The 15303-nt window shown below is 35.6% G+C and overlaps 1 protein-coding gene across 1 annotated transcript in view; it reads left to right on the top strand.

Moving 5' to 3' along the window:
* The window catches only part of Vta1 (vesicle trafficking 1), a 53497-nt gene that overhangs the window by 12849 nt on the left and 25345 nt on the right, over positions 1-15303 (top strand). Inside the window, exons 4-5 of the mRNA XM_042683944.1 lie at positions 12017-12111; positions 14979-15106. Of these exons, the coding sequence (XP_042539878.1) occupies positions 12017-12111; positions 14979-15106 (223 nt within the window). The remainder of the gene's footprint in view (positions 1-12016; positions 12112-14978; positions 15107-15303) is intronic.

Genomic DNA, 15303 nt, shown 5'->3' on the forward strand with positions numbered 1-15303 from the left:
TTCTTTCTAAGCTTGTTCCAGTTTCCCTTATTTAAAAAAATGAATAAATAAAAGTTTTCACCATGATTTTCCCTAAAGAATTGTTTACCAGACCTCAATAGCCTGACATGGTCCTTCCATTGTCTTTCCATCCTTACCTTGGAGAGCCTTTCCAGCCAGTCTGGTTTCCATGCCCACTCTTTCACTGAACACTTCCATGGTAAGTCCTCTTGACACTTAGTCACACTTTGTTATGAAAAATAATAATGGATCCTTGCGTACTGTCCATACAGAGTTTAAGGAATAAGAAAATGAACACTGATGAACTCATCACTCCTCTTCATTTTTGCTCCTCTAGTAGAAGTGAATGGTGTCTCATGGGAATGATATTTGCAATTCTTTGAGACTTAATAAGATTCCCCATCTTTTCATATGTTAATTAGCAATGTGATTTCCTTTTGAAATGCCTATTTATTGCTTTTGCCCATTTTTCTATTGTACTCTTTGTCTTTCCTTGTAATAAATACTAATCCTTTGTTAAGTTTCCCCAAGTCACAGTCTGGTTTTTAACTATATGAAACCCTTGTTCGAAAATTCTTAATTTCGAACTTAAGTTCAGCACATTTGGGTTGTTTCTGATTAGTGAATATATAAGTAAAGCTATCATATTCACCTGTACTTTCCTGTGCTTTTATTTCTCTGAAATGAAAGACCAGAAGTGTGATTCTCCTGTCATTCTCACTGACAGCCAGTATGAGGGACCCAGTTTCACCATTTTCTCCCCACTATTTTATGTCATTACTTCCTAATTTAGTCATTTTAATAAATAGACAACTTAATTTTTATTTCCATGAGTCTAATGTTGAACATCTTTACATGTACTTATTTTAATATACGTGTATCATATTCAATGAAAACTTCTTCATGTATTCTAGTTATTAGTCTTTATCAGGCATTTGTTTCAGAAATACTTTCTCCCAGTCTTTAGCTTTATCATTTTGTTTTTACATACAGAATGATTTTAGTGATTTTTTTTTTCTTTCTCTGACACCAAGTCTATATATGACTGTGTATTTTTAAAGTCCTAATCCATTTTATTTCTCTATTCTCCAAGGCTACTTCAGCTGATTCTTTTAAGGGATTACCATTTTGAAAGTTTGGGTGACAGCATTATGCTAGTTTTTAAAATAGTTGAGATGATTGTTTCTATTTGCCCAAATGCTAATTGGGTTACAAATTAGAAAGCAGCAGATGTCTCTTTCGGAGGATTAAAGAAATCTTGACATGGCAGACATTTGTGCTTTTTATGAAGGTTGGTACAATTTTTTATCTGGAAATTAGATGGTGGCACTTTTCCTTCTCACATACTGCTCACATTTTTACATTCTATATTTTTCCTCAGTTTCTCCGGTACCTTATATTTTATATCTAAACAGTTGTAGTTTCCTGGCTTCTACTCCAAACAAGTAATCCCTTTTGCCTCTGAAACATCTGCTTAGTGCATTATGCATGGTCAGATAACCCAGAGTAAGTGGTAAATGATGGAGTGGACTATAAACATTTAAAAATTCTGTGACACATCCAGTGCAAATTAATATAACAGATATTACATTGGGAAAAGTATTTTCAATACACAAGGCAAAAGGATAGTACCACTGGTATGTATAAAGTACTCATACAAATCCATTTTTAAAAAGATCTACACTTCCCATGAATAAATAAACAGACATGAATATGCAACTACTGAAAGAACTTGCTCATTACTAACTTTCATCTTAATTAGTTGTCAGTGCACAGTTTTAACTCGGTGCAGATGAGCGTGGTATTCCTCACTGACTTGACTATGCAAATTAGTATGACACTTTGGAAAGCATTTTGGCAAAATGTAAAGTATCTATAATTCAGCAATTGCAGTTGTGGAAAACTTGTGTTTGGGAAATAGTATATACTAAGAGTGTTCTTAGAATTTTCCGAATGTTTTGTATCTGTACTTGTGGTATTTCAATTTTTCTATTTTTTTGCGGGTCATGGAGCTTGTGGCTTGAACTCTGGACCTGGGCGCTGTCACTCAACTCTTCAGCTCAATGCGAGTACTCTACCACTTGAGCCACAGTGCTACTTCTGGTTTTCTGGTAGTTAATTGCGGATAAGAGTCTCACAGACTTTCCTGCCCAGGCTGGCTTTGAACCCTGATCCTCAGATCTCAGTCTCCTGAGTAGCTAGGATTACAGGCGTGAGCCACTGGGGCCTAGCTCTTTTTTTTTTTCTTTAATAGAGCCAGAAAATATTTGAGTCCATGTTTATCACTTACACTGCATGTATGATAAATATTTTGAAAGTGCCAGATTTTGTCCTATAGGTAAAGCTAAACCCAGAAAGATCTTTTGAAGTTTGCTATAATTATAGGTTGACAGTTTCAATCTACAAATGTAAGTGTAGAAACATTTATATTAATAAACATCTTCCAGCATTCCGTTGTGCCTGCCTCTATGCCTCTTCTTTTACTTACCATCCCCACTTCATTTTTATCCATATGGTACAACCTTGAATATCACTTTTTAGCTGGAGGCCTTCTCTCAGTCCTCCTTGTTTGAGATGTATCTTCTGTTTATCTTCATGGTGTCTTTTATGGGTTTTAGTTACTTGTTTTATTTGCCTGTCTCCTCTTTGCTGTGAATGTGTAGAGGTTTGCTTTTCAGATTTTGTTTGTTCATGAACTGTGCCAAGTGGTGATAGGGCACTAGAGATATCCACATAATAAAGAGTAGATGCTCCAAACTTGCTAACTTCACCTGAGTTTATTGTGGTCACTGATCTGTCACCTAAGAAAAAGGCCAGACAATGACATGTAGCTCTTAGCCTTTGTGTCAGTTCTTTCCTTTGGGATTCCTGATTTTGTCCTGTTATTAAGTGACCAGGACCTCAATGAAAACTGTCAGAGGAATACTGATTGAATGAAAAATTGTCAGTAGTAGCTGGGTACTGGTAGCTCATGCCTATAATCCTACCTGCTCATGAGGCTGAGATATGAGGATCGCATTTCAAAACCAGCTTGTATAGGAAATTCCATGAGACCCTTATCTCCATTTAACCACCAGAAAACCAGAAGTGGAGTTGTGGCTCACAGTGGTAGAGCAAAAAGACTCAGGGACAGCACCCAGGCCCTGACTTGAAGTCTCACAACTCTACCCCCCCCCCAAAAAAAAGTCAATATTAATTTGTAATTAGAGAAATGGTTGTTGGGTGAGCACCATTGTGAATGATGAGTAAGGGTGTTAAGTTGGTGGTAAATTAAGTGGGAGAAAAGTCAGTGCAGTAACCTGGTTCAGTCCTAAGTGGTAATGAAGGACACACTCCACACTTTCTCTTATTAAGACTGTATTCTGTTACTACCTGTGAGCTCTATATCTACTCCCACCTACACACACACACACACACACACTTTTAATAAAACCAGAAAGCAGGAGTCACTACTAAAAAGAACAATAGATGGTCAATGATAATTTTCTTTTTGCACTGCAAGATTTGATTTTGTAAGTAAATCCAGTAGGTCTTACCTTTGTTTTTAAGTTTGTTGTAACTAAAAGTTTAAAATTTCAAGTGATAGAGTTTCCTCTAGGGGGTGATATTGTAAAATCAGTAGACTTTCTGTGAAAGTATATAAATGTTCTAGAGAGACTGTTTGCTTACATGATTTTAGGAAAATTAAATAGTTGTTCAAGAAACTTAATACTTATAGTTGAGTTCAGTGATGACACCGCACATCCAAGTAGAAAGTATTATAATTTAAATAAAGCTCAATAATATGAGTTTCTTTGCCAGAAGATGCCAAACCAAGCGGGCATTAATAGTCATTAATAGTCAACTGCCTATTATTATTTTGTGGTTAATAACACAGAAATTGTCATTTTAAGTCAGGCAGAAAAATGTAATTAAGCCGATAAAGAGAAGCCTTTCCATTTTTTTTTTTTTTTCTGGTTTCAGAATCTGAATGGTAAACTGGAGATCCTAGTCCTATGTTTTATTTATTTATTTTTTTACTATAGGCTAACTCAGGATATGGTAATGTGACAAAGACATCTTAACACAAACACAGATGGTTGTACTACCTAATAAGTAGAATTCCATTCACCTGTTGTTTTTTTCCAAACATACGCAAACTTGAATGTCGTTTTATAAAACTAGTTATTTTAATGCTCTCATTTTTTATGAGTATTGCAAATTATTTCTTTTTATAGCTTTTTAGAAAACACTGTTAAGGTTGAAGGAAGAGGGTCTCACAAAACACATCTTTAGCTTTCATTTTCTTTCTTGACACCCAGACACAGATCAGCATTTTTTTATCAAGTTTGTTCTAATAATAACTATATTTCATTGCTTGAGTCAAAGCTTACATACTTACTATACTTTTCGTACAGACTTACACTCTTTGGACAAACAAGATTATACATGTACATATGTAATTCATCATCATTGCCATGTTAGATTTATCACTCTTTCCACTGACCAACAAACCTCCATGGTTTGTTTACCACACCACACCTCCATAGTTTCCTGAGGTGTTTTGATTTTAGGTCTTTTGAGGGGAGAGCGGTGGGGGGGGGGGGTACTTTTGCTGTTTAATTTCAATTTACTTTTGTTTCTTTTTGAAGCACTACTGGTATATTGGTGCAGGCAATTCTTTGTTTTCAGGAATATTTCAGGATATCATTGTTCTAAATGGTAATAGATCTCTCTTGACATCTTACTAGAAAGTAAATAAGCCTCTACACTTTTCTAGCTCCTCTGGTATTATTTTTGCCACCGTTAAGAACTATACACCCTTAAGAACTGTGATAAGCTAGTAAATGCTAATTTTAGAAAAGCTAGAGTACATAAATGAAGCACACAGCTTCCCACTTACAATCATCACAAAAAAAAAAAACAAAAAAACTGGAAGCAGAGAAGAATCATTTTCTTGAAAGACCTCAGTGGTGATCTTTCTAAACAATATACCTGCAGATAATGTTTTACTGGACTGGACTTGTTAATGTGGTAGTCCAACTCACTAGATTTTATTTAAAGTAGATTATGACAGTGTAAAGCATAGACACATAAATATAGTAAAAATTAAATTTTTTTGTGTATGTGTCCTGGTAGTACTGGGTCTTAAACTCAGGTCCTAGATGCTGTCATTTGGCTTTTTCTCTAAAGGATGGTGCTCTGCCACTTGAGTCATACCTTCACTTCCAGTGCTCTCATGTTTAATTGGAGGTAAAAGTCTCATAAATTTACCTGTCCCTGCTGGCTTCAAACCTTAATCTTGAGATCTCAGCCTCCTGAGTAGTTAGGATTACAAACAGAAGCCACTGACACCAGACAAGAGTGATTTTTATGATACTTAAAATTGAAATTCCAAATGCCAGTTGGGCAGGCGTAAATCCTTTAGGGTGTGTTACTATACTTAAATATTAAGTACCTTTGTAAATAAAAAGAAGCAGGAGATAGTTAAGTCAACATACCACTTACTGGCTACATGATTTGTTGTACAAAACAATGAGTTTCATCTTGGTTTTTTCATACATGAATATGAAATGTTTTGAATATGAAATGTCTCCAACAGGCTCATGTTTTAAACACATGGTCCCCAGCGGATAGTAGTATCTGGGAGGTCTTAGAAACTTGAGATTTGGCTTACTAGGAGAAAGAAACTAGGAGGAAGCCTTTGTCATTCTCAATCCCCACTCATATTCAGCATCCAGGCTACCCCATCCTATCCACTTCCTCTTGCACAATAGCTCTCTTCTACTTTCTCCTACTCTTTGTTTTGTTTTGTTTTCCTTAGATTCCATATGTGAGAGAAAACAGAATATTTTACTTTGGGAGTCTGGCTTACTTTACCATGATGATGTCCAGTTGCATTTCTTTTTCTTTTTTTGGGGGGGGGGGGGGTCCGGTTGTGGGGCCTGAACTCTGGGCCTGGGCGCTGTCCCTCAGCTCTTCAGCTCAAGGCTAGCACTCTACCGCTTGAGCCACAGCACCACTTCCGGCTTTTTTCTTTTTGCTTATGTGGTGCTGAGGAATCGAACCAAGGGCCTCAGGCATGCAAGGCAAGTGCTCTACCACTGAGCCACCTTCCCAGCCCGCATTTATTTTTCTGAAAATAGTTTTTCATTCTCTGAATAATCCATTATGAATATAAATAAATACAATTTTTTTTATTCATCAATTGTTGAACACTTAGGCTGATTCTACAATTGGCTCTTGTGAATTGGACTTCAGTAAACATGGGTATGTTGATACCTACTTGTATTTTCTTCTGAGGTTGATCCCTTTAGAGTATGTGCTCAAGAAGAGGATCATTAGATCATGTAGGAGCTCAAACCCCCATGCTGATTTTTCACAGTGACTTTATTTAACATTCCCACCACCATTCGTTCCTCACCATCATTTGTTGGATTTTATTTTCGTAACAACAGGCATTCTGACTAGGGTGAGTTGAAATCTTAGTGTAATTTTTATTTGCATTTTCCTGGTGATTAAAGATGTCCAACAGTTTTTCACACATTTGTTGCCCATTCATATTTCCACTTTGGAAAAGTATTCAGTTCATTTATTCACTTGTTAACTTTTATTGTTAGATTTTTTAAATTTTTATTAGTTTTTTGTTACAACAGCCATTCGGGCAAATAGCTGGCAAAGATTTTGTCCTGTTCTGTAGATTGTTTCTACTTATGATTCTATTGCTGTGCAGAAAACTTTTTATTTGATGTAATCTTCTTGCTTTTTTTCCCTGTGCCATCGTGTCCTTCAAAAAGAGATTGATTGTGCTAATATATTGAAGTATATCCCTTATGTTTTCTCTTAGCCATTTCAAAGTTATAAATCTTACGTTTCAGGACTTTGCCTCCTTTTGAATTGACTTTTATACAGGGTAAGAAATGGGGATTTATTTTTAACCATCTACATGTGGATATCCACTTTGCCCAGAAACATTTCTAAGAGACTATCTTCTCTGTAGCATGTGCTTTTGAAATATTTGGTAAGGGTCAGATATCTGTAAATGTTTAATAACTAGGAAACTCAACATTATAGTAAAAACTACCTTTTTTGTAAAGTGATTGGTTTTCCCACTTTTAAATAATTACATCAATGTATGGCCTGTGAAAATTCCTCAATATTAGTAAATTACTTAATGTTAATAAATTATTATAACTTCACTTTGGTGAATTTTAAAGATGCTAGGTCATTGAGACTTATGTTTTTATCCAGCCTGACAGCCCTTGCTTTTTAATTGGATATCTAAACCATTTATATTTCATACAGTTATTAGTATGTTTTAGATTGAAATGTACTATCTTGCTGTTGGTTTTTATTTGAGTCATTTTTTCCACCTCTTTGACAATTGGAGGGATTTTTTTTTTATTGTGAAAGTACTGTACAGAGGGGTTACAATTACATGGGCAAGATAACGAGTGCATTTCTTATCAAGCATTGTAGCCTCTGGAGGGATTTTTTTTGTGGGTTAGGATTCTATCATTCCTTTACTGTGGGTTTGACATACACTTCTCTCTGTCTCGTAAGTGGTGATTCTAAAGCTTGAAGGAATTTATCCTACCCTATGTCAAATAAAGTGTCACATGTAAGATACTCAATTTACTTTTTTCCTACCCTATCTTTCAGTGTGGTTGTCTTACATTGTATTTTATACATACACTACATCCTATAATAAATTTTTATTTTTTCAACCAGTTATGTTTGCAAAAAAATTGTAAAATGAAAAACATTTAAACAAATACTTGACTACATAAATACTTTTTCAGCAGTCTTCATTCCTGGGTATAGCTCTAAGTTTTAAACCTGATGTCAGTTTCCACTTGAAAAGCATTATTTCCCATTCAGAGTTGCTGCCAGTACATGAATTTAGCATCTGTTCTGTGAAAATAAGACATTATTTCAGTCCTTACTTTTTTGAAAGATATTCTTGTTGGATAAAGAATCCATCAATTTATTTTTTTTTCTTTCAGCTCTTTTTTGCCACACTCATCCTTCTTTTAGGGATCCAACTACATATATGTTAGAATACTTTTAAGTATTCTTTTTTCTTTAAAATTCTGTTTTATGTAGAGTAGTTTTTATTGTTATGTTGAAGTTCATGAATCATATCATTTCTGATATGTGTACTATTAATCATATCCAATGAAGTATTCACCTCATATTCTGTTTTTCATCTGTAGCAGTACCAGTTCTTTTGTATGTATTGTTTTTCCTTTTTATTGACAGTTTTCTTTGAATGCTTTCATAAGTGATTTCCTAGTATTTGAATGCTATATAATACTTTTATTATTTTGCCATTCTTGGATCTACTTGGACCCAAACTTTGACTCATTTCTTCTGCTTTAAATTTTCCTATTGTCATTTTTGTTAGTTTTTGATTGGATGAGAATTTTTAAGTTTGTGAATATCTGAACTGTGGTCTTATTGAAAGAATTTGATCTAGCTCACCCACATTATTTACAGCTTAGTTTGATTCTTTTTTATCTTATTTTTGTTGTATTTCTAACTTTGCCGGTAGGTGCTGCGTGTGTGTGTGTGTGTGTGTGTGTGTGTGTGTGTGTGTGTGTGTGTGTGTGTGTGTACATATATGTATATATAAAAATAGCCTTTGCTCTGGGAATAGGTGTGTGTGTGTATATACATATATATGTATACATATGTGTGTAAGTATACATGTGTGTGTGTATATATATATATATATATATACATACATATATATATAGTAGCCTTTGCTGTGGGAATAGGTTGGCCCCATTACTAAAATATGGCTTTTGGAATGTTACCTTGGGTAAACATCTAGTACTTTCCACTCTGTCAAGTTGGAATTTAAGTATATTCCAGCTCTGTGTATGCACTGGGAAAAGATCATTTCATAGCTCTTTTTCATTCTTTGGCCTTGTGTAGTTTTTCCCACACACGTCTACACTGAAATATTCAGCTGAGCATTAAAGTTACCCCTATTCAAATGACTGGATTTATATTCCACATAGCTGCCTTTTGTTTACAAATGTGCTCTTCAACCACCTGGGTCGTCTTAAGTTCAGGTCTTTTCTAAACTCAATTTAAAGGACAACTTTGTGCTTGAAAGTCCCCTTCTTATCCTAGCAGATGCTGATCTGATATTAGGTATTATTTATTTGTTTCTTTCTCCAGCTACTATGATCTCCTGATCATAGTCTGATTCTGTTGTCTGGAAACTTAAATATTTTGTATAGTTTTTTGTTTCACTTGAGTTTGGGGTTGGGTTTAGTTTAGTTTAGTTTGGTTGTTTTGTTGTTCTTTTTGCTGTATACAGTAGGATGGTAAGTCTGGTTATTTCATCCTAGCCAGAAGTAGAATCTGTGGTCTTATTTTAATAATGAAATTGTCACATAATGCCAGCTATGTGACAGCTATGTCATAGAATATATATGTGTATGTATACATACACACACACACACACACACACACACACACATATGGTGAAGTTGCTGGGCATTCAGGGCTCATACCTGTAATTCTAGAGTCTCAGAAGGCTGAGATCTGAAGATTGCAGTTTAAAGACAGTTCCAGCAGGAAAATCCTTGAGAATCTTATCTCCAATTAAAGCCAGAAATAGAGTTATGGCTCAAATGGTAGATCACTACCTTTGAGCAAAAAAGCCCTGGGACAGTGCCCAGAACCAGAACACACACATACACAAGTGAAATTAAAGTCGCATAGAAGGAAGTGAAAAGAGAGAAGACTAATTACAAAGTAGAAACCACTGAACTGGAAGCCTTTAGTAATGTCTATCTCAAAGTGGATGAAGAAGCAGTGATTGTATTCTGAAAGTAGGTGTTGGATATACTTACTGGGGCTGTAGAACAGCTTGAGAGGGTAATTGAATTATGGAGTGATAGTGTGTTGGGGAGTACATAAAAATTATTGGAGTTAATAAAAATTGAGAACCTATTTATATGTTTGCCTTAGAGTTAGATTCATTTTCTTATTACAGAATATCCAAAATAATAAAAGCTATGTAAAACTAAAAATCACTCCCCTTACTTAAAAGCAAGTCTTCTATTGGCAGTATCTAGTACTGTTCGATCTCCATGAAGTTATCAGGGTCCCAAGTTCATTCTAGTTTCAAAACTGTCAGTCTGCACAATTGCCATTTCCAAAGTTGCATGTAGTCTAAGATAAATACTAGAGTGCATTTGTCTAGTATGTTTTATGTAACTAATAAGGAGGCCAAAAGGGAAAATGATCTTTCCCTTGCTGCCATGTAACCTTTTAAGAAGACTTTCCAGAAGTCTTTACTGGAGATTTCTGGGTTTTAATTGTATTTTAGTGTGAAGAATGCTAGGGAATATACTCCTTTTATTGTACATAAATGTCTCTAAACTTAGTGGGGAAGATAGGAAGAATAGCTGTGGAGAAGCAGTTGGCATTCTCTGCCACCTCAGTGATTATCAATGAAAGGAAAAGAGGGTTGCATGAACCTTAAGACCAGAGTATTAAGATGCTACAAGAATGTTGGAATGTAGAAGTGGAATGCAAAGAGAAAATGTAGCCAATTCTAAGATAAGACAGTTGTGAGAGGATTGAAAATAAAACAAAAGAATCATTACTCGAGATCACTGCACCTGGAAGTGATTTCTTCAAATGACATCAGGTTTAAGACAGGGAGGGGACCTGAGGAAATGGGGGAATACCGGGTGTACGGAGGAGATGGGGAGTATACTTATTATGGTAGTGTTCCCGAGAATTTGAGTACAAGGATGAGGGTAAGGTCTGGACTCGACTAGAACAAGAAGATACAGGTAGGTCATAGTTGAGAGGATGTAGTAAAACAGTAACTCCCAACCTTTCATAACCTATTCATGAGTTTAAAAAATACTAAACACAAATTGCCAGTAAAGGGTATATAGTATTTATAAGTTGCACATTATATCATTATAACTGAGAATAGTGGTGACTCTTAGGAAAAATATGAGTAGCCTGGCATACTGGTTTCTACTCTCTACTGAGAGCCTTCTTCTTCAAAATAAGAGTGAGGACAGAGATAGAATTAAATAGATGCCTGTATCATGAGTGCATTAATACATGTCAAAGGGGATTTTGTCAGAAAATCCTAAGAATAACATATACCAGGGACCAACTAACATATAACAGGACTTGGAAGTGCTGGTAAATAAAACCGTAGTACATTAGTAGACTAACGCTTCTACTTCAGGATTGACAATTGGGCTCTGTTATCTCATGGAAATATAATGTATGATAATGAATGACAAAAGTGACATATCAGTAGGGCAGAATAAGCTATTCTTTCACTCATGTATTTTACCCATTCACAATATGTTGAGGGCCAACTATTTTCTTGGAGGCCAGGGAACCGGCGTGGGGGACTTCTCATCGTTGCCAGGTTAATGTCTGCACACAAGGTTCAGCTCTTGGTTGAGAAGGAGACTGACTTGGAGACTTTTCTGCCAAGACTAACGTTGAATCATCTTCCAAATCTTAGCCTCACAACTAGCTAGGATTATAGTTTGAACCACTGTTACCCAGCTAAAGTTACAGTACTTTTCAAGGAGGTCTTTAGTTTTACTCAGATGTTTTTTTGTTAACCTTTTAAAGAGAAAGTATATTAAAAGAGATAGTGTACACAAAAATGACTAAATCAGTTCCTCTTATAAAGCAAAGTGTAAGTCTCATTTTCCACCATTCTACCCCATATTGTATATTTTATGGATATCACTTACTTGAAATATAGGAAGTACTCTTGTATGTATGATTGTTTCCTGAGTGTTTTTAAATTGGCTGTAGATTTCTTGACATCTTAGTCTTTTTTTTTCTTTTTTTTCTTTTTCCTTTTTTTTTTGTTTTTAAGATAAGGCCAAATGGAAGACCTTGCTTAATTTTATTTTAAATTTACTTATATTTTAAATGACTTAAGAAGAAAAAACACCTTAAACAGTCATATAGAAGGAAATTTGAAAGTATAATTGTTCAAATTAACTTAATTTTCTTTTTCTTATAGGTCGACTATATGCTATGCAAACTGGGATGAAGATTGACAGCAAAACTCCTGAATGTCGTAAATTTTTATCAAAACTCATGGACCAGTTAGAAGCTGTAAGTTAAACAGTCATCATTTATTAATCTGATTCTATCTTAAGTGCCACTCTATTTGCGGGGAGGCGGGGGTTGTATGTATTATCATTTTAGTTCTTCTGGTTAGCAGCACCAGGCAAAGTCATTTTTGATTGTTGGTTGTTAACACTATAATACCAGGGAGTTGTAGGTATAATGTAGGTTCAGATATCTTTGTATATGCAATATAACGTTTCCTACGTTATTATGGATGGAGTGTGTGTGTGTGTGTGTGTGTGTGTGTGTGTGTGTGTGTGTGTGTGTGTCTGTCTGTCTGTTACGGAGCTTGAACCCTAGGCCTAGGTACTGTCCCTCAGCTCTTCAGCTCAAGGCAAAGCGCTCCACTACTTGAGCCACAGCACCACTTCTGGTGGTGGTTTATTGGACATAAGAGTCTCACAGACTTTTCTGCCCGGGCTGGCTTTGAACTGCAATACTCAGATCCTCAGCCTTCTGAGTAGCTAGGATTACAGGTATGAGCCATGGCCGCCTGGCTTGTGGATGGATTTTGATTCATCATTTAGTAAGTGAGGAAGCCTTTCTAACCATATCTCAGGTAGTCTGTGTATATTTGATTTGGGGGTTCTTTAATAGCTGTTAAGATGATGAAGTGTGTGTGTGTAAGTGTGTAAAAGGAACTGTGAACAAAATGATACCAGTTCCTTATCTTCTTCCCTTTTTTTAGCACTAAGGGAACATACTATTATGGTCCAAGCATCCTCTCCTCCCAGTACCTGTTAAGTCACATTCATGAACATAATAAAATGTCACAGGACAATGTAGAGGTGATGGGAAAGTTGATTTAGTTGGGTTGAGTGTCAGTGCATAACAAGTACAGTGCCAGCTGTAGTAGTGTCCCCTAGCAATCAGATTTCCACCCTGTGACTTATGTCTAACTGTTCCTGGAGTTACTAGAGTCAATTATTACTCTGCCTCAGTGACTCTCCTCCAAGGCTGTTACATTAAAAGTGTAGCTTACTTTATATGTACTTATGCAGTTGTATGATATGCTCAAAAAAGTGAGAAATGTGTTTTTTCAATTACTGGATTTTGCTTAAAGAAATAAAATTTAATTATACTAAAATATTTATATTTACCAACCCAGAACTTTATTTTGTTTTTGTTTTGTTATTAGAAATGTACAATTCAATCAAATACTATTCCAACACAAAATTTCCCTGCCTAATTGTGTTAATGAACCATGAGTAATATTTTCTGTAAGTTTTTATAACCCTCTGGCTAGAGAGTTCCTGTCATCTACAGTTGCTGCCTATGCAGAGCGAATCTGGTGGCACCACTGAGAGAATTTGACTTCCCCTGGAGCTTTGGGGCCCTCTATTTTATTGATGCTACCCTCTATTTTATTAATGGACACAAGATAAATTTGAGTATGTTCAAATTTTTGAGAGGTGTTGGAATGAGAAGAATGTCTCACATGGTAATATATTAGTAAAATTCCAACTCGTGATGACCTTATATAGAATATATCTCTTTATTGATTTCATAGTACAATAATAGATAAGTTTTGGATAAGACTGAATTCAAATACTTCTTGACACAACATAAATTGCATTTATGATATGATTATGAGGAGTTTAAACTCTTCATTAAAAAAAAAACAAGTAGATAGTTTATTCCCAATGAGGACTCTTATGTCTACAAATTTATCTATATTGTAATTTAAAAACTTCAAATATAGCCAGGCATTGGTAGCTCACACCTCTAATGCTAGCTACTCAGGGGCTGAGATCTGAGGATCGTGGTTCAAAGCCAGCCCAGGCAGAAAAAGTTCTTGAGACTCTTATCTCCAATTAACTACCAGAAAAATGGGAAGTGGTACAGTGGCTCTAGTGATAGAGCTCTCCCCTTGAGCTGAAGAGCTGAGGGACAGCACCCAGGCCCAGAGTTCAAGTCCCCTGACCACAAAAGAAAAAACTTCAAATATATTATAATCTTGTTGCTAGATATTTTCTAATAAAGATAAAATTAACGAGTATGGGTCCACTAAATTTTTTTGGAATTAAATATGTTACAAATCATTTTGCAATTTGAAAACTTTAAATTAGTCATATAAAAAGTTGGGTTGCCGGATAAGTCAAACTTTTGTAAATCTCATCATTAAATCTCTTGTGAATTTTAAATTGCTCTGTTTTATTTTGAAAGAGGCCAGGTATGGTGAAACATTCCTGTAATCCCAGCTACACAGAAGGCAGAGTTGGTGGGAGTACAGTGCTAGCCCAGGCACAAAGTAAGACAAATATTATAGTATGCCTGTGATCACACCTATACAGGAGGCTATGAAAGAGGATTGTGGTCTACAGCTGGCCCTGGGTAAAAAACCCACACAACTATAACAAGTTGGGTGCCAGTGGCTGAAGCTTATAATCCTAGCTATTTAGGAGGATGAAACAAGGAGGAGGATGCTTCAAAGCCAGCCTAGGCAAAAAAAAAGTGAGATTCCCATCTCCAGATAAGCTGAAGAATGCTGGACTGGAGGTCCACACTGGAGATGCAGTTCAACTAGAAGAGCCCCCTCCTTGAGCGAAAAAGCAGAGCAAGAGCAGGAGGCCCCGAGGTCAAGCCCCAGCACCTGAACACACAAAAATTCATAGCTATAACAAAAGGACTAGGGGCATGACTTGAGTAGAGTACCTGCCCAGCAAGTATGAGGCCCTTGCTCAAACCCCAGGGCCATCAAAAAAGAAAAAAGAGTAAAGATTTCACCAGTAAATCTTTGTTGAAATGAATGTACTTACTTAAACAATTTACTAAAATAATTATTAGAATTATTTGTACTTGACACTTTTCTGAGAATCAAATGATACGCCATGCATCTGATTTTATTTTAGCTTAAGAAACAGTTGGGTGATAATGAAGCTATAACTCAAGAAATAGTTGGTTGTGCCCATTTGGAGAATTACGCTTTGAAAATGTTTTTGTATGCAGACAATGAAGATCGGGCTGGGCGATTTCACAAGTAAGTAAACAGGGAAATAAAAGTTATTTTATAAAGTGGGTTTCTGTGTGACTAGAATTATCTGGTTTTTAGCTAAGTACTTTCTGACTACCTCAATAATATAATTTTTTTTAAATTTTAGACATGATTCTGAGTTACAAATGTGGGACTTTCTTGTCAAAGAAAATAGGTGAAGGCAGGTTTATTTTCTCAAGATA

This window comes from Dipodomys spectabilis, unplaced genomic scaffold (assembly GCF_019054845.1).
Source record: "Dipodomys spectabilis isolate Male_0828 unplaced genomic scaffold, ASM1905484v1 ptg000001l, whole genome shotgun sequence".
Classification (NCBI taxonomy): Eukaryota; Metazoa; Chordata; class Mammalia; order Rodentia; family Heteromyidae; genus Dipodomys; species Dipodomys spectabilis.